This window comes from Bos grunniens, chromosome 27 (genome assembly GCF_055505025.1).
Source record: "Bos grunniens cultivar Pamir isolate PY7600 chromosome 27, Bosgru_T2T1.0, whole genome shotgun sequence".
In the NCBI taxonomy this organism is placed as follows: domain Eukaryota; kingdom Metazoa; phylum Chordata; class Mammalia; order Artiodactyla; family Bovidae; genus Bos; species Bos grunniens.
In genome coordinates this window covers 15,719,237-15,739,796 of record NC_141191.1, presented here as the reverse complement: position 1 = coordinate 15,739,796, position 20,560 = coordinate 15,719,237, and the positions used below count along the sequence as shown (strand labels likewise).

The following is a 20,560-nucleotide window of genomic DNA, read 5'->3' as shown; positions in this document are numbered from 1 at the left end:
AATGTCCACAAGTTGGCATATACTAAAGATCTGAGGTAGAATGAAGAATTAAAAGATGTATTTCAGGAAACTGAAAACTTAAGGCATCTCTTCACGAACTCACAGGGCATGTCTTATAATGATGAAGAGGTAAAAGAATTCTGAAGTGGGGAGAGTGGAGAGCCAGAAACAACACAGGCATTGGAAAAATCACTCTGGTTGGAGAAACGTGGTACCCTATGACAAAGGAAGTCCCGTGTGAAGTCGGTGTGGGGGTTACACAGCTCCTGGTGTTAGTCAAGGAAGCACCCAGTAAAGCCACCAAGTGTACAGCAATAAAGACCTGAAATACTAAAAATACGCATACACTCAACCTCGCACCTAATTCAAAATCCAACACATTTTAGGGTGTAGTAACTCTATTGTAGTAACAATAGAAAATTTTTGTACAGCATTCTGCTTCCTTCTCACAATTCTTTTTCCATTCTCACACATGAATAAAAATAAAGTAGTGTGTGCATACACAGGATATAGAACACATCCCAGATCACAGTTGTTTTTCATATTTACACAACCAGGTTTGATGTAAAGGCTAACCTGTCCATCCTTTGACCTGAAAATATGGTAATAATGCAAACCCTACAGAGTTCTAAGGAAACTGCTTCCATTTCATCTACAACAGTTCTCTGCTATTCCTAAGAAATGTCAGGTCTGTTTGCCTTGAAAATGATAAGAGTGGGTATGAAGAACATCACGTATCTCCCATGAAGTCATTTTCATTATCCCATATATCTCCCAGGTACTGGATATTTAGAGGAGCCCCAGGATACCCACGGGGTTGGGAAGGGTATCAAGGTCACTGCATCTGATACCCTTCTCTGCCATAAGAGGATTCCAGGGGATCAGATGTAGGAAGAAGCTTCTAGGATCAGGTCTTCACTACTGCACAGGTCAGCCTGAAAGAGCAACACTGCCATCATTGCTCAATAATCCAGAACGTAACTGATTCTCACTCAGTTCTGGCCTGCAGCGGACGAAAGCCACCCGCACACCTGAATGGCCAAGACGGTGGCTTCTCAGTTACTTTGAGGACTGTCGGGCTCACTTGGGCAGCACCTTGGTTCAACACTGGGGACGCTTTGTGCACTTTAGATGATTTCTTTGGCCACACACTGCATCAGAAAAAGGTAGTGCGTCTAGCACATCTAAGCTTTTGTGGAGAGGTTTGAGCTATCACAGATTCGAAGTTCTGACATAAGGAGGAATTCAAAACTGAATACTGGTGATTAAGTACCAAATAACCATGAAATCGTAACATTTCAGAAGCTCTGATACAGCTACAGCAGGGATCAGTGGACTGGAGGGGAGAAAAAAGCCTTCCTCAATCCTCTTAGGGTCCTTGGCAGGGTTGAAAAATTAAATTGACAAAAGACCGATTAACAGAAGAACACACAAATTTATTTAGTAAGCTTTACGGGACAGGGAAACCTTCATAAGGAAATAGAGATCTGAAGAAACAGTTAGGCCTGTGTCTTCTTATGCTAAGTCTGATGAAGAGGGGATGGTTGTGAAAAACGTGACAGCTTCAAGTTCGCCCCAAACCATCAGAGAAAAAGAACATTCACAGCTTTAGCTGCTAATATGACTAAATAAATAATGAAAATAAATTAAGCAATCTCAAGAAGTTACAAAAAACGAAAAAGCAGAGGGAAGGAAGGAATAAAGATAAAAAGCCAAAATAACAGAATTGGAAAAAATAGCTAATAACAATAAACTTGGGAGGGTTACTTGAAAAAGAAATATGCAAAACAGCTGAGCAATTAGATAACCTAACAACTGAAAAGAAAAAATGAAAAAGCACAGATTGAGTAATAAATGAGAACGGGGAACAACCAGAGATACAGTAGGGAAGTAAAGTGTGTTGAGGGAGTACCTCATCCAGTCAACTGGAAAACACTGACGATTATCCAGGAAACTATAAATACCAAACTGGCCCCCGACGACAAGGAAAAATCTAATCAGTCGTATAGACACCGAAACTGTTAGCCAAGAACTAATCCCCCAGAAAAAGTACAAGATCAAGTAAGTCATGAACGTGAACACTACTAAACTGCAAGGAACACACAATTTCAGTGAAAGTTGAACTGTTCCATGAAAAACAGTGAAAGCTTCCAAATTCTTTTCAGGAAGTCAGCAGAACATTAGAACGAAAAATCTAATCAAGCGAGCATCAAAAGAGGGGAAGAAAAACATTAGAAAATCAGACTTATGAATATTAATGTAATATTCTCATGAATATTAAAGTAAAAATCCTAATACTAGCCATACATTTTTTTAAGTGACCAAGTGGGCTTTACACCAAAATTCAAAATTAGGATATCTATTAATAAAATTCATTATGCATGCTAAGTCGCTTCAGTCGTGTCAGCCATCCAGGTTCCTCTGGCCATGGGATTCTCCAGGCAAGAATTCTGGAGTGAGTTGCCATGCCCTCCTCCAGGGGAGCTTCTCAACCCAGGGATTGAACCTGCATCTCTTACGTCTCCTGCACCGGCAGGCAGGTTCTTTACCACTAGCGCCATGTGGGAAGCCTGAGCACATGTATCCATAATGCTGCTGCTGCTGCTGCTAAGTCACTTCAGTTGTGTCCGACTCTGTGCGACCCCATAGACAGCAGCCTACCAGGCTCCGCCGTCCCTGGGATTCTCCAGGCAAGAACACTGGAGTGGGTTGCATTTCCTTCTCCAATGCATGAAAGTGAAAAGTGAAAGTGAAGTCGCTCAGTTGTGTCCGACTCTTAGCGACCCCATGGACTGCAGCCCACCAGGCTCCTCCATCCATGGGATTTTCCAGGCAAGAGTACTGGAGTAAGTTGCCATTGCCTCCACACTCTAATTTTGGGGTTTTTTAAAAAATAATTTAACATGAACGATATACTATACATGTACTTCTGAAACCTGCTTTGTTTCTCTAAACACTATCAAGATTTATCTGTGCTGATATATGTAGGGATATTCTAGTTCATTTGTTTCAACCACTGTATAACATTCCATTATATGACTAAACCACAAAAGTTGCTTAATACAATCCCCTATTGATGGACATTTGGATTTCTGACAATTTTCTGCTTTTATAAATTCTGCTACAATGAACTTGCTTGTACATACTTACATATATCGATACTAAGCGGCACTCCAGGCTTACAGGAATGCAAACGTTTACACTGACACACATTGCCAGTTGCTATCTTAGTAGTTTTATCAATTCACATTTTTATCAGCAGTAGTGAAAGCTTCTATTTCTCTACACCTGCTCCATACCTGATTGCTATCAGGCTTATTAATATTAGTAAATCTGGTAAAAACGAGCTGGTATTTCACTGTAGTTTTCCTCTGCACTTCCCTTATTAATAGTGAAAGTGAGATTTTCACCACATTCACTAACCATGCATCATGAGAAGACATGGGTTCGATCCCTGGGTTGGGAAGAGTCCCCGGAGAAGGGAATGGCAACCCACTCCAATGTTCTTATCTGGAGAACTCCATGCTGGTGGGCTATAGTCCATAGGGTTGCAGAATTGGACATGACTGAGTGACTAACACTTTCACTTGCACAATTATTTAACATGAATATAGATGTTTTTCAATAAAATTTATATATTACACAAACACACACCCCTTCAGGCAGCTGATCTCGTGACCTTGAAAATTCTAAAATAACTGGCTTTTCAACAAACAGGACTTTTCTTTTTCGTCTTCAAGACCAGGAAAGGAAAGTCAGCTTTTTTATCTTTTCTTCAATCCCCGAACTATTAACTTAGAAGGATTTAATCTTAAAGTGGTAAAATATCCTTTCTATATTTGCAAAGGTAACTTTTGTCTCTATAACTAGAACAATGCTTCTGACACCTTGATGAAACCGGGTTTAGATGACTTGTTTCCATTGCGACTTTCTTTAAAAGTCATCAACAAATGCAAGTTCCTTGAATGAACAGCTTAAGAACTATATAATTATCGCTATAGCTAAATATAGGAATACAGAATTTCTGGGTGAAATATTGACCTTGGAAAAAGAACTGACAATAGTGAAAGGAAATGTACTTTACATACGAGAGGCATGGTTTTCTATGATTTACACATAAAAAACATTCCTTGATGAGTTAAGAGAATATTCATCTCAAACACTATATGTTCATTTAAGTTCTCACTCTTAACCCAGAATATCTTTTAGAATTAATATCCAAACATTATATCTCTGCTTTTAAAACTGGCATTTTAAAAAAATATAAAAATCCAATTTAAATTTTTAAAATTAAAATGAAACTGTTGTTTCAAAAAAGAAATCACTGTTTCCCAACACACAAGGTGCATGGATGGCTACACAGAGGTGCTGGGAGATGGGTGTCTGACCCCTTGCTGAAGGTGGAGGGCTCCACAGGTTATTCTGAAATTTACAGAAGAAAGTTGTTTTCTTCCTGCAAACTGTGTCAAGGGCTAGTGCTTCAGGGTTTGCTCTCAAGAGTGAGCTGGGGAGGAGGCAAGGATGCAGGAGGAGGACAAAGGGCGTCCCTTCACTGAGTCCTGTATTCTCCGAGGGAGAATGAATTACGTTATCGATATACATCCCTGAAACCCACTCCAGGATTCTTGCCTGGAGAATCCCCATGGACAGAGGAGCCTGGCGGGCTAAAAGTCCATGGGGTCACAAAGAGTCAGACACGACTGAGTGACTGAGCACACACCCATGCACGCATATATCCCTGCAACAGTCAGTCCAGTTCCCAGCCCACATGCCTCTAACTGGGGAACTGGCTGCCACAGGCCGGACCCATTCCTGGTGCCCTTCTGCAGAATGAATCCACGGAAATCCACCCAGCAGCCTCCACGGCGGGGCCAGCTCTAGATTTCCCTTCCGAGGGGCCAACCTGGGCCTGCACTACCGCTGCTGATCTAGGTGAACACTGCTCGTTTCCACAGCACAGAGCGGTATAATCAAACAATCACACGATAGACAGAGTCAAACAGCAAGCCGTCACCGGGTCAGGAAAATTTAGGGTGAAGTAGGGTGGAAAGCAATGAGACAAACATCAGGACAAATGAAGTCTTTAAGGAGGAGATAATGTGCAGTGTGGGGAGGAGGAGAGGCGAGGTCTTTTTTTTTTTAAAGAAGAAGACAGAAAGTTGGGAAATTTCAGATAAATCATGGGTTTCCTACGCAAACCACTACACACAGCTTCTTTTTGGCCACAATAATAAACGCAGTCAGACTCAAGGCTTGGCTACACTCGACTGCAGCCCGTGGTCTTTCCTCATTTGAATAGTATTTTAGGAATGTTTTGTCAAAGTGTGGATGAGTATTCACTTCTACCACATTCTTCCCTTCACCGGGATCATTACGGTCCTACTAACGATTTACTTTATAGGCAGAACATTCACAACATTCAAGGATGACCTTTTTTTTTTAACCTGTTAAAATTCATATATTTATTTGCCCACAATTCCTTTAAAAGGGAAGATTAACTTTAACAACTGTTGCTCATAGCAACACAGGAACAAAAGATTTTTCACATGCCTAATCTAAGCATTTAATTGAAATTCACAAACTTAGATCTCAAACCAAGTCAAAAGTGGAAATGTAAGAATACTAGATTCCCATATAGCAGCAGATACAGAGTATATGCTTCAGCTCTCACAAAGGAAAAAAAAAAAAGCATAGCTTGTGATAGGGATAAGGAATGTGCAAGTTTAATGATTCCTTTACAAACCATGGTTTTTGTGAAACGTTCATATTTTTCCAGGTAAGTTTCACAGCTTCACCTATTTGTTTCTGCCACTTCCTACTGGGTTGTATTTCAGTGTTTGGCTCTGTGCAAGGTCTTCTTAAATATTTATTAAATAAAGGAAAGCTTTAACAGGAACCATTAGCGACCCAATTTTAGGAAGCTGAGGCTTAATAGGTGAAGTGTGCCGCTTAGTTTCTGCCACTTCCCCTTAACCGAGGCCAGAGCCTGAATCCAAATCTAAGCAGAGTAAAGCAAACGCTAACAGGGTAATGTACAGAAGGAAACAATTGCCCCCTGGCCAAGATTTAGGCTCAAAGGTAAAAAAAAGAATTCCAATCAAGGTCTGTAACTTACACATTTATGGAACCAAGGTGTTCTCACAACAGACTGCTCTTCAGGGTTTCAATCAATGCAAGAGAAAGAGTTCTGTCAAAGAATCTGGGAGAGCTGGAGCTCAGTGTTATGGCTTTGAAAATTCTCCATCCTTTAATAATCAGTTCACTTGTCCTCAAACTGGGGTGGGGACATGGGGGGTGGGGTGCAGGTGCTGTGGATGGCTCTACGGAAGACTGGATTGGGAGCAGGCTGTGGTACAAGGTCAGAGGGGTTTTAGAAACAGAAAGATGGAGGATACAGCCAATCAGATCTCAGCCTCTGAAAGAACTCAAAGCCCTGGAATGAGGCAGGAGTGACAGAATCAGATCTGGCTTCAACTGAGCACCAAATATGCACAAGACATTGGGCTGGGTGTCCTGTGAGGGGGCATTAAATAAAGAAGAGTGTGCATGGTTGATCCAAATGGAGCCTACCCACTTGTTTGGAAAAATTAAAAGTAAATTCTGAAAAAGGTAACAGTTCAATTACAAGAATCAATGAAGTATACGTTTAGTTTTGATACTGATGCTGAAAACAAGCACCATGAGAAATAAGGAGCTGGAAGATCTCGTGGGGCTGAGAGGTCCAGGGAAGCTTCCAGTGTTGAAACTGAATCTTGAAAGGTGGCCGTGGCCTCCGACCCAAACCAAGGCCGAGGGCCCATGTGAGTAGCCCCTGGAGGTTCCGCACGGTGAAACGCACAGCTTTGAAGTAAGACGGACATGGGTGAGTCCCACCACCACTGCTCAACGGCTCTGTGCCCTAGACAAGATGCTTCACCTATTAAGCCTCAGCTTCCTAAAATCGGGAGGCTAATGGTTCCTGTCAAAGGTTTCATTTATTCCATAAATATTTATTAAGACCTTGCACAGAGCTGAACATTGAAATACAACACAGTAAACAAGACAGAGGCAGGACCTGCCCTCCTGGAGCCTGAAATGACATGCATAGGTACTTAGATCATTATCATCACCGTCTTCATCATCTTTAGCACAGTGGTGGAAAGTACAAGATATGTTCCCATGAGAATGAGTGTAACATCTCAGCTGGAACAAGGATTCACTCCCCCGGTCCAAATACTGGCATGCTTCAGGGCTCAGTCCTGGGACCTCTTCTTTTCCTGCATTCCCAAGAATCTCACTCCATCCTACAATTTAAAACACTAGCTGTGTATCCCTGAATTTAGTGCCTCCAGCTCTGGAGCTGTCTCCTGAACTCCAGACTCTATATCCAGCTGCTTATTCGATGTCTCCATGTACATGTCTTAACAACCATCTCAGACTGATAAATCTGCAACAGAACTCTGGAGCACTGATGCACTGGATGCCAACCAACCATATTCCTTCCTTGGTCTTTAGTGTTAGGTGCTCAGTTGTGCCACCCAAAGGACTGTAGCCCGCCAGGCTCCTCTGTCCATGGGATTCTCTAGGCAAAGATACTGGAGTGGCTTGCCATGCCCTTCTCCAGGGGATCTTTCCGACCCAGGGACTGAACCCGGGTCTCCTGCGTTGCAGGCAGATTCTTTACCGTCTGAGCCACCAGGGAAGCCCTCCATGGTCTTTCCCCACCAGTACATGTAAGTTCTTTCACTTTCACCTGAAGAACAATCTCCAATCCATTGCCAAAGCCATCATTCCAGTTCAAGATCTGATTGTTTCTCACCTAGATTACACGACTGTAATAGCTGCTATGATTCCTTCTCCATAGAGTAATGATCTCTTATAAAAAAAACGGGCAAGGATACACACACACACAAGCCCCATCGCTGCTCCATTCAACCGAAAACTCTCCAATGGCTCCCAGATGCCCTTAAAATGTTGATGGTGTACAAGGCATCCCTGACCAGACACTCTTTTTACCTCTCTGCCTCCTCTCATGAGTCTCTTCTTTCTCCATCTCTGCACTGCAGCCACACGGGCTCTTTCAGTTCCCTGAATCCAGCGACCTCTCTAGCACTTTAGGACAGTTCTGTCTGACAGAGCTTTCTGCACTGGCAGAGATGCTCTATATCTGTACATGCGGCTCCTGGGCACTTAGCATGCGGCTAGTGAGATTAAATATTTAGTGAGGAACTAAATGTTTAACTTTATTTAATTCCGATTGCTTTAAATAGCCACACATTCCTAGCAGCTATTGTACTAGGCAGGAGGGCTGGGAATCTAACTAACCTGTTCCTCCGCTTTGACTCTTCCTCTGGATTTTCGCACGGATGGCGCATTCTTATCCTCAGGCCATAATTTCACAGAAAAAAAATATAAAGCCTGGCATTTCGATTCATTTCTATTTAAAACCACAACACAAAGGAAAACTGTAAAGTTTTGCACTAAATGAAACAGTGTGCTCTTCAAATCTTTGAGAATAAACATTATTGACCACGCTTTACATTTGATTGAGTAACAGTGCCTCTTAACGAAACCACCCTTGCATACAATGGAGCGGTATCAGTCAAATTTCTGGTCTCTGACTAAGTCAGAATTTTCATCAGGAGTTTGTAGCACAAATCTCTCTAGGTCAACCTGGCCTACAGCGCAAGTGTCGGTACTCACATTGGAGCCTGTGAGAAAACACAGCATAAATGAACTCTAGCAAAGGCTCTCTGCTTGCCTACTCCTGACACACTCATTTCCCCCCAAAACAGGGACACTGACTTGGCTGAAAGTCACTATTAAGTCAAAATAATGTTTGAAAGTGTGAAAGTATTAAGTCGGTTGGTTGTGTCTGACTGCAACTCCACAGACTGTAGCCCACCAGGCTCCTTTGTCCATGCACAAGAATCCTGGAGTGGGTTGCCATGCCCTCCTCCAGGGGATGTTCCTGACCCAGGGATCAAACTTGGGTCTTCTGCTTTGCAGGCAGATTCTTTACCATCTGACCCACCAGAGAAGCCCTCAAAATAATGTCTGCATTTCTTTAAAATTAAATCTCCTACTCCACCCCCACTCCTGCCCCCGCCACCCCTGGTGAGACCGAAGCTGGTTAAGTGAACATCTCTGCTCAGATTCTCCACTGGGACCACAGTCATTACTCCCAAGTTACTGGAATGAAAGAACAGCTCTCAGAACTCAGCTCTGTTACCCTACTCCCGGTCCACTTCCCAGTGGGCCTTGATTCCAGTGCTACTCACTGCTATCTTCTCAGAACTGTGATTTCTTTACTGACATTGGGGTTAATAGTGTAGGAAAAATTATTTGCAGAGGAAAATGATTTTAGCCCTTCACAGCATCTTTGCAACACCTGCATTTGTGAAAGCTTTGTGAAGAGAATAAACAGAATTATCTTCTATTTGATCATCATCACCAACTCTGTGCTTTACAAATACTATCAAGATGTCCCTGGGAAAGTAAGCCCTTCCAGTGATCAACACAGATCACTGTAATGTTTATACTTCCAAAAGTAAACTGGACACAAGCAACTATGGTGCTTCCAAGAGTTTGTGGGGTTTTCTTCTGCCTGTTTCTCTCCTGTCCCCGTGTACAATTCCAGCTAAGACAGGCAAGAATAGGTCTGGAAAACTTTCAGGAGTGTGCTGTACGTCATTGGAAGAAAAGCAGTAAGAGAAACAAGGCATCTCCTCTGATTCAGCATCCATGTCTGATTTATTTTTATACAACAATGCCTAGAATCCAAATTATTTGTGAAATCGATGGTCAATGACCACTGATTAACATTCCATCTTATCATAAAAGCTAATATTTCTTTTAAGTGTTTGTATAAAATATTTTGGGCTTTCCTAATAGCTCAGTGGTGGTAAAGAATTTGCCCGCCAATGCAGGAGACGTGGGTTCCATGTCTGGATCGAGAAGATCCCCTGGAGAAGGAAACGGCAACCACTCCAGTATTCTTGCCTGGGAAATGCTATGGAGAGAGGAGCCTGGCGGGCTGCAGTCCATGGGGTCACAAAGAGTTGGACACGACTGGAACAACTGAGCACACACACACACATAAAATATTTTAAAGGCTTTCTCATTTCACTTGACATCAGCGGTTGGCAAACTTCTTCTGAAAAGGGCCAGAGAGTAAATATTTAAGGCTTTGTGGGCCACGTACAATCTCAGACACATATTCTTTGTTTTTGTTTCTTACAACCCTTTAATGATGTAAGACCCATTCTCAGCTAGAGGGCTCCACAAAAAGAAGGCTGTGGTCTGGGATTTGGCCCTTGGGCCATAGCTGGCCCACCCTGCTTTTCAAGTATACCAAAAAACCATAATTATATAGTATGGTCACACTTTGACGAAAGAAAAACACTTCCAACTGTTTTGCATGTTTTTCTGTAATTTTTTAAAAAGTAAACTAAAATTTTTTAGAACAGTTTTAGATTTACAGAAAGCAAACAGTCGGTACAGAGTTTCCATATACCCCGCCCTCAGGTTCCCCCACGGTTAAGCTTTTCAAATCCATGAACCAATATTGATACACTGTTATTACCTAAGATGCAGGTTCCCTTAGCTTATACATGGTGCCCTTTTTCCGCCCCAGGATTCCATCATGACACCCTACTGCATACTCACCCTGCCTTCCTAGGCTGGGACAGCTTCTCAGACACTCCCTTGTTTTAATGACCATGTCAGTTTTAAAGAATACTATTCAAACAGTTTGTAAAATGCCCTCTATGGAGATTTGGTGGGTGTTTTTCTCATGATTAGACTGGTTTTCTGGAAGAAAGACCACCGAGAAAAAGTGACCATCACATCGCATCAGTGGTACTTCAACATGATTTATCGCTGTTGACGTTTACCTCGAATGCCTGGCTGAAGCTTTGGCATCACACTTCCTCTAGCTGCTTTTTTTTTAACGATTTTAATTCTTACCATATATTACTAGTTTAAAGCTTTTAAACATCCAATCATTGAATAAGCTGGCTGTTTACATACACACAGATTATGATTCATTATCTATGCAATTCACATCTATGTCTCTTAGAATAGCTTATCCAAGATGAAGACAAAAAATTAGTATGTACCTTATCAGTATTTTCTACTTTTAATTCACCCTAACTCTTCTTCCTCTGCCTGTTGGGAGACACAAAAAGTACAGTAGCAAAGGCTAAAAGGCTAGGATACAAGGAGAAAACTTGGGTCATACTGAGACTATCAAAACACTGAGGGAAATGCAAGTCAAAACCTCAGTAAGGAAATTCCCCAATGGTCCAGGACTGGTTGAGATTCCATGCTCGCAAGGCAAGGGGCACGGGTTTCATCCCTGGGGAACTAAGATCCCATATGCTGTGAGGTGTGGCCAAAAAAAAAAAAACAAACCAATCACAGTAAGATACTAGCTCTACTAGCTCATGTCCACTAGAAATGTTTAAAAAAAAACACAAAAAACCACCAAGTATTGGTGAGGATGTGGAGAAACTGGAACACTCACACACTGCTGGGAGAAGTGTAAATGATGCAGCCGCCGTGGGAAGAGTCTGGCAGTTCCTCATAAAGTCAAACATACAATTAACATATAACCCGGCAGTTCCACGTCCAGGTATTTTATCCAAGAGAATTAAAGACATATAGTCATATAAAAATCATACACAAATGTTCATGGCAGCGTTTATTCATAGTAGCCAGAAAGTAGAAACAATGCAAATGCCCAACAGCTGATGCTTGGGTAAACAAAGTGTGGTATATCCACGCAATGGACTATTATTTAAAGTCACAAAAAGGAATGAAACGCTGGTACAGGCTACAACGTGAATGAATCTTGAAAACCTTATGCTAAATATGAGAAGCCAGACACATAAGGAAGTGTACTGCATTACTCCATTTATAATGTCCAGTTAGGCAAAAATATAGAGACAGAAAGTAGATTAGGGGTTTCCAAAGGCATTGGGGTGGAGAAAGGATGGGGACTGAACTCTTAATGGGTACCAGGTTTCTCTTGGAGGTGATAAAAACGTTCAGGAATCACATAATGATCACAGTTGCACGACACTATGAACATACTAAAAAAACCCAACAACAACAACCCTCTGAACTGTGCACTTTAAAATGGCTAATTTTATGTGATGTTTTTATCACAGTAAAAAATTAACAGCTGGGGGAAAAAACCACACTGAAAACATTCTGAAGCTACATATTTGGGGAATCATTTTTAACTTACAAGTTACATACATAGTCATTCAGTTCAGTCGCTCAGTCGTGTCCAACTCTTTGCAACCCCATGGATGCCAGGCCTCCCTGTCCATCGCCAACTCCTGGAGTTTACCCAAACTCATGTCCATTGAGTCGGTGATGCCATCTAACTATCTCATCCTCTGTCATCCCCTTCTCCTCCTGCCTTCAATCTTTCCCAACATCAGGGTCTTTTCCAATGAGTCAGCTCTTTGTATCAGGTGGCCAAAATATTGGAGTTTCAGCTTCAACATCAGTCCTTCCAATGAACACCTAGGACTGATTTCCTTTAGGATGGACTGGTTGGATCTTTGCAGTCCAAGGGACTCTCAAGAGTCTTCTCCAACACCACAGTTGAAAAGTATCAATTCTTCTGCGCTCAGCCTTTTTTATAGTCCAACTCTCACATCTATACATGACCACTGGAAAAACCATATCCTTGACTAGACAGACCTTTGTTGACAAAGAAATGTCTCTGCTTTTTAATATGCTGTCTAGGTTGGTCATAACTTTCCTTCCAAGGAGTAAGCGTCTTTTAATTTCACGGCTGTAATCACCATCTGCAGTGATTTTGAAGACCAAAAATATAGTCAGCCACTGTTTCCATGCCTTTAAAAATCCTTTTCCTTTTCTTTATATTTCTGTGGTGATTTTTCGAATTAAAAGAGTTTTAGATATGGATGAAGAAATCAGCCCAAAATTCAAAAAGGAAATCAGTTCAACCAATTTCAGTCCAGTTTATGGGACTGGGGCGGTACCCAGGACCAGGGCCCGGTCTCTAGGGATTTACACTGCATCAGGGTTAGTGCAGTTCAAATCCCACCTCGGCTCCATGAGGCTGGCTATACTCCTCTACAGTGGGGGCATGGTTTTCCTACAGACGTCCACGCAGAAAAAGTACCCATGAGCCATCCACAGGGCAACAGGTCCAAGCCCTAGAGGAAGGTGGAGCACGACTCATCAGGGCTCACCCACAGGAAAGCGAGATCTTGGTTTGCAGGCCGCATATCACAGTGTTTGATTATGTAGCTCACAACTTCAGTGATTTGCTGCTAAGAATCAATCAATTGCCTATTCATAAATAATAGTCTTTCTTGGAAAAGGCAATTCTTTTCCTGAGAGTTCTAACAAAATTAAACTGCAATCTATGGACCAGTAAAAGTCATGGGAGAAATCTCAGTTGTGTACTCAGCAACCATAGCTCACTCCAGCAAGCATCACAGCCAACTGTTGAAAACAAGAAGTATTTCTGCTGGGAACTTTTGGAGGACAACATAGTTATCTTTAAATTAGGGCTTCCCAGAGAGATTAAAAAAAAACAACAAAAAAAAACCTTCTTCTAAGAACCTCTCCACACTTCAAATACCATAATCACTCAAATCACAGTAAGTACTTTGGCACTCAGAGTTGGACAAGGCCCGGAGAGGGACAATCCCCAGCCATCTATGACAAGGGCGACTGTGATCAAGACAGTTGGGGCTGATTTTGTGTTCTTTGCTCTCATAAGTAATTCACATATTTATGCTGTTAGTCAAAATGCGGCGGCTTAATGCTCTCATTATTTTTAATCTAACTGGAAAATCAATTGTCTCTGGTTGTTGGTGGTTATGGGTATAGTTTTTGAAAACCCAACAGTAAGAAATTGGAAATGAGAGTAGCTCCAATTGTATTCTTTCATTAACTTGACAAACTTTCTTCATCGGGCTTCCCAGGTGGCTCAGTGGTAAAGAATCTGCCTGGCAATGCAGGCGATGCTGGTTCAAACCTTGGGTTGGGAAGATCCCCTGGAGGAGGGCATGGCAACCCAGTCCAGTGTTCTTGCCTGGGAAATCCCATGGACAGAAGAGCCTGGTGGGCTACAGTCCATGGGGTCGCAAAATAGTCTGACATGACTTAGCGACTACACAACAACAGAACCAATGTTCATTTAACACCTACCAGATACAAAGGACAAAGAGAGAGCAATACTGAAGAATTCACATTCCAGCAGTAAGTTGAGAAAAATTACTTGCTTTGACTTTGAAAGAAAGATAACATAGAGTTTCCATAGAGCGTAACCAGGTACTGGTTAGGCCGGGTGTGGAGAGCCAAAGGGTAACTTAGACACCGGTGATACCCAGCTGACATCCTCTTCCTATATCCCCCTCCCAATCCCCAGGATTTTTTCCCGCCAGTCAGAAAGCACAAGCTGCTCAACGTCTGATGCAAGCCATAAACCAGAGATTATGGCCCATCAGCCCGTTTTAACGTAAAGCAGCTTTGCCTGAGTGTGTGCTAAGTCGCTTTAGTGGTGTCCGACTCTGTGACCCCATGGACCGTAGCCCACCAGGCTCCTCTGTCCATGGGATTCTCCAGGCAAGAATGCTGGAGTGGGTTGCTGGGCCCTCCTCCAAGGGATCTTCCCGACCCAGGGATCGAATCCGAGTTCTTAAGTCTCCTGCATTGGCAGGCGGGTTCTTTACCAAGTCGCTTTATGTGGTGATGAATCTTTTAAGTTCAACAAGACAAAGTTATTGTAACATCCAATTCGAGGACAGAAAATGAACAGAATTCCCCTGGGAGTTTGTAAAACCACTCATCCTGGCCCTGATGCCTGTCTGCCTTAGCCACCTACTCCTCCAAGAGGCAAATAAATCCAACACTCCACCTTTCTCTCCTTCACTGAATAGGAGAAAACATGGACTAGCTTTTTTTTTTTTAAAGCACTGGGCCATTTGGCCATGATCTATGGCCCACCATAAACACCATTTGGTGTGGTCAAAGGGGGCCTAAGTTGAGCAAAATAAGAGGTGAGTGAGGGAGCAGACTTGCAAAAGAACAGTTGGTTCACTTGGGGTGGGGGGGGGGTTGCCAAGGAATCACGGACACGGAGAAGTTTTCCCCAGGACTCGGGGAAGGGGAGAGGAAGGGCAAGGTCAAGGCTGTTACAGTAAAACTGTAATCTATTCACATTGATATGGAGCCCTTAACTCTTCCCCAAAATGAACTTCTAACGTGCTCAAGAGAACACTGAACTGCCAAGTTCTAGCTGGACCAGCTCCGTGGTTCAGTGGGGTCAGCTTGACGGGTCCCCAGCCCACACTCCCAAGGCATTCGCCCTGTGTGGTGAGCTCAGGCATCAGAGAATCCTACATAGTTGACAGGATCCTCTGAAGACCAAGAAAGATGGGTCACGTGAAAATAACTTAAGTGTCCATCAACAGATGAATAGACGAAGAAGACGTGGTGTGTATATATATATATATATATATGTTTATATATATATATATAATGAACTACGACTTGGCCATAAAATAGAACAAAATTTTGCCATTTGCAGCAACGTGGATGGACTTGGAGGGTATTTCACTAAATGAAATAAGTCAGATAGAGAAAGATAAATACTATATGATATCACTTATGCTGCTGCTAAGTCGCTTCAGTCGTGTCCGACTCTGTGCAACCCCATAGACGGCAGCCCACCAGGCTCCCCCATCCCTGGGATTCTCCAGGCAAGAACACTGGAGTGGGTCGCCATTTCCTTCTCCAATGCATGAAAGTGAAAAGTGAAAGTGAAGTCGCTCAGTCCGGTCCGACCCTTAGCGACCCCATGGACTGCAGCCCACCAGGCTCCTCCGTCCATAGGATTTTCCAGGCAAGAGTACTGGAGTGGGGTGCCATTGCCTTCTCCAGATATCACTTATACATGAATCTAAAAAAATAGAACAAACTAGTGACTACAACATAAAAGAAGCAGACTCACAGAAACAAACTATTGGGTACCAGTGTGGAGGGGCGGCAACACAGAGCTGAGAGAGTGAAAGGTATAGACGACTGAGAGTAAGACAAGCTGACAGATGTACTGTAGAACATGGGGAATACAGGCAATACTGTGTATTAACTATACGTGGAAGCAACATTTAAAAACTGTACAGAATGGAAAAAAATTATATAAAAGTAAAAAAGAAAAAAAGACTGGTCAATCAGCCTAAGAAATCAATCCTAGGCAAAGAGGCTGTCCTCCACGCAAAGACCCCTGAGCATGACCAGATGTCCAGTAAGTCTAGAGAAAAGACAGAGGACACAGACTCTACAGTCCGGTTCTCTGGCTCCGAATTCCCACTCCACGTGTAACAGCAATGATCCCTGTGACTCCATTTCCCCAACTGTAACTGGAAGATAAGAACGACACCCACCTCTCAGGACTACTGGCAGGATAAAATGAGATCACAGTTAAAGAGCTTAGTGCGGAGGCTCCCACACAATAAACACTGAGAAAATGTGTGTCAGAACATCTGTTCTTTCCAGGGCTGCCTTGAACGACCAGTGGGTTCCTGAACTGGAATAACAACACTACAACTAGTCCTCTTTGGCTGGGCCCTCATCGTGGGCACCCAAGATACTCCTATGGGACAGGTGATATGATCTTCATTTTAGAGGTGAAAATGCAGCTTCAGAGGGGTTCAGATACTCATCTGAGCTTTTTTTTCTGCTAATAAAGGTAGAGCGATGAGAGCTCTGATCACGTCACAGCAGAGTCTGCATTGTGTCATCAACCTCCAAAAGCTTAAAAGCATTTAAAATAATACTTCAATATGTTAAAAATCACCACTGATTTAATAAAATTATGTTCCTGTGAAATCCCCCATTCTTCCTCCAAGACATCTGCATAATCACCTATGCAATCAGAAATACCTTACAGATTCTGGTAGAGCATTAAAAACACAAAATTATTTTTCTGAACATAAATATGGGTAAATAATCATAATGGCTTTAAAAGTTAAAAAGTACTGCAGACCCACAGTTTATCAAGTCACTTTTCTTCCAGGATTTCTCATTTGATCCTGCAAAAAGAAGGGGCACACTCCAATTGACCTGTATGATACCTCTTTGCCCACATGTTTGGTAAGTGTGTAACAAAACTGCCCACAGGTTCCTTCAAATAATGTCTCTGACCATCTTCTACACTAGTGAGCAAGACTGTATAGACACTTCACTGCCCTAAAAGAAAACACAACCAAATTTAAACTAAGTATATCAGCTCTGACTCGGATCTTGCAGAGTATCTTTAAAACTCTTATTATTGAAATCCAGAAATATTTATAACCAGTCAGATTTATAAATACTTAAAGGTACAACAGCTTCAAGGAAAACTGAAATAATAACAAATCACCTTAGTCAAAACTGTTTGTCCCCATCAAATGAAGTGGTTACACATTTCCTGAAAACAGAGTTCATGATAATTGTTAATCCATTAACAATTTAAAGTAAAAGACATGCTTAACTTGTTTAAGAAGTGGTGATAAAGATAAGCCAAGCCATATAATTTTACTTCACTTTCTATTTGCTTTACCCAGGCATTACATAGTCTTGTAGTCCTTATTAGTAAACACAAGAGAGATGATATTGACAAATAATGTAAACTGAAGCAGAAGAGAATCTTAAACGCCTAAATATTTCAAGAATGCATTGAAGTTGCAATAACCTGAAACTCCAAGTATCAGAAAGCAGAAAGAATGACCCTACGACTGTTAAAGTCAAGTATTTATACAGGTGCCTTAAAAGCCACTGTTGGGTGAACACCATCATCACTGACATTTACTATCTGTTAAGTAGTTTCAAAGTGCAATAACTGGCTTGGAGCGTGAATTTATGACAACAGCTAACACGCCTGGAGAAACTGTGAAGGTGTGATGCTTGTCATAACTTTCATCAAGCCAGCAACAGGCAACCAGGCTGGAACAAGACGTGACCTCAGCACAGGTGTCTTTTCTCATTTCAAGAGGGAAACCTAAACTGATACCTTCATGGATAATTTAACAAGGATTGCTCCATAAATTTATAATGCCACTTGTGACTTTCTTATAACTGCTCTTTAATAGCATTCAAAAACAATATTCTTAGGATAAAAGTGAGAACATAAAGTATGAATAACACACAAAGGTGGAAAGAAAATTCAGAAATGATAACCATCCAAGATTTGGAATTTTCCCTAATGGTATATTATTTAAGCAGGAATATTTCCTTAATAGTTTACAAATTTACTATTAGAAATCTTTCCTATGATTCTTCTAAAAATCTAACTATGATACATTTTCTTTTTAAGGGTGAAAAGAAAGATGGAAGAGAGAAACAATGTTTGTGAACTAACTTAAACTTCAGCTCCTAAACTTCTTAGAATGTTATGTTTTTCCTCTTTGGTTCTGAGCAGGAATAAAAAGTGTGTTAAAAACTTACAGGAACACATGCTAAGCTCAAGTCCGCCAGTTCCTCAATAATCAAGGTTCAGTTCTATGGTTCATGTCACCACTTCTTATTTCAAAACAGAATCTGCCTTTTCAAGATCTGGGAGGCAGTTCAAGTATTCAGGTGACGATAAACACCAGGCAGCAAACCCCCAAACACGCGTCTGCAGAATCTGAGGGGCAAAGTCAATTGCACCCACCACCTGGGTCCAGCGGGGAAGGGTGCCCAGACCCCCTACACGCCCCGGGCCTCCGGCCTGCCTGCGGGCACGCCCCGGGTCAAGAAAGTGCACTCGAGGCTGGAAGCCAAGAACGGCCCTCAGAGATGCCACAGGTGGCCTAGCCAGTGGGTCACCCCCAACCTGGCGCTCGGGCCTTCCTCCTTCGGGAGGCCCCGAGCCCCGCCCCGCCACCCAGGCCGTGTGTGCCCTCTAGCCTCCATCTGGTCAACTCCGGGCGGAGGCGGGCTCCGAGCAGGGCTCAGGTGGCCCTTCTGGGTCCGTTAACTGGACACAGCGCCCGCCCAGGGCGTCGATCCCACCCTCGCCTCCGTGCCCCGAGCGTCTCAAGGTCCCGGGGCGCTCGGGAAGGTGGTGGCCAAGGGGGAGCCTGGTTGCGGCGGCTCTCCGCGGGCCCCCCGGGCCAGGGCGCCTGGCCGGGCTGACGCAGCCCCGGCTCGGGCGGACGGTCCCCGCGCCTTCTCCCCGGGACCCCTCCCGGCAGCAACCCCCGGGGACAGGCGACGCCCCGCGCGCCCCACGCCCCCCGCGCCGCGGGCGCCGCCGCTCGGCCGGGTCTCCCGGACAACAGCCGCCGCCGCGCTCCCGAGGCGGGTCTCCGCGCCCGCCCCGCGGCCCGGCCGCCCACCTGTCCCGGGGGTCGATCCAGCTGGTCCTCCGGGTGTTGTGATCGATGTAGAAGACCTTGCCGTCGTAGTCCCTGGCCTCCTCCCAGCCCCGGGGTAGCGGCAGCTGCCCGCTCCCGGCCCTCCTAGGCATGGTCGGCGGCCTCGCTGGCGGGCGGCGCCTCCATAGGGGAACCGGGCGCGGGACGCGGCGGGAACGCGACTGCCCGGGCCCGGCCGCCGCACCCCAGATCCGGGCGCCGGCGAGGGCTGGGGGCCCGCGGGGCTGTGGCGGGGGCCACGCGAGGGGACTGGAGGGCGTCTCAGGAAACCCTGCTCTCGGCCCCCGCCGGGGATCAGTCCACCATGTCTGCGTCGGAGCGGGCGAGCGAACCCTCCTCCGCCTCCTCCTCCTCGCGATCGCCGCCGCAGCCTCCGCCTCTTCCTCCTCCTCCTCCTCCCCGTCCCTCTACGGCCGCCGAGGGTCGCGGCGCCCAGGCTGCCCGAGCCGCCGCCGTCTGGGCTCGGATCCGGGAAGCTCGGCGGAGCGGCGGCGACTGGGCTTCTCATTTGCGTCAAATTAGCATGCACCCGCCCCTCGCCACGCCCCGTACCCGCCCTCACCACGCCTCCGGGCCCGCCCCGCCCATCGCCCCGCCCCCCCCCCCCGCCCGGCTCATCTGCATGCACATTCCTCGCCGCCACATTCCAGGGCTTAACCCTGCCGTTCCCGCGGCTCTGCGCGCGGGCCTGGGCGCCGGCCCGAGTCGGGCGTCGGCGGCAGCGGGGGAGGGGAGCTGTGGGCCAGGTGGGAGGCAGGCGGACGAAGGAATGCACGGCTCGCTGCTTCCTCCGGACCCTCAAAGTCTCCCTACGGCCGAACGCTTGGGGTTTATTTATTTATTTTTTTACGAGTTTCGGGACGGAAAATTAACGAGAGAGCGCCCAGCAGCCCTCTCCTTCCACCTCTTTGCGACTTCCAGGGAAACTACAAGACTTTCCCCGAGAGGAAGGGGATGTGGGGAGGCTCCCTTCGGAAGCAAAAGGTCCCAGCGAACAGCGAGGGCACAAAAGGGTCCCCCGCGCGGCGCTCCGCACCCGCTCTTGGTTCCCCGGGCGGTTCCCGGGGCGAGGGGTGGGGTAGAAAGTGTGAAAAGCCCCGCCGGCGCCGGAAAGCGCGTCCGGGGGCCTCTGCAAGGGCGCCCGGCCCTTCGGGACCTGCGAGCTCTGAGGGGCCCCGCGGGCCTCG

General features: G+C 44.8%; 1 protein-coding gene across 2 annotated transcripts in view; it reads right to left on the bottom strand.

Annotated features, from left to right (window-relative positions):
* WWC2 (WW and C2 domain containing 2) overlaps positions 1–19,852 on the bottom strand; it is a 152,076-nt gene extending 132,224 nt beyond the window's left edge. For both annotated transcript variants that reach the window (XM_086379907.1, XM_086379905.1), the window contains exon 1: positions 19,335–19,852. Coding sequence is in view for 1 of the 2 variants with exons in the window: in XM_086379905.1 (XP_086236031.1) it covers positions 19,335–19,465 (131 nt within the window). In the remaining variant the exon portion in view is untranslated. The remainder of the gene's footprint in view (positions 1–19,334) is intronic.
* Positions 19,853–20,560: the final 708 nt, after the last annotated feature.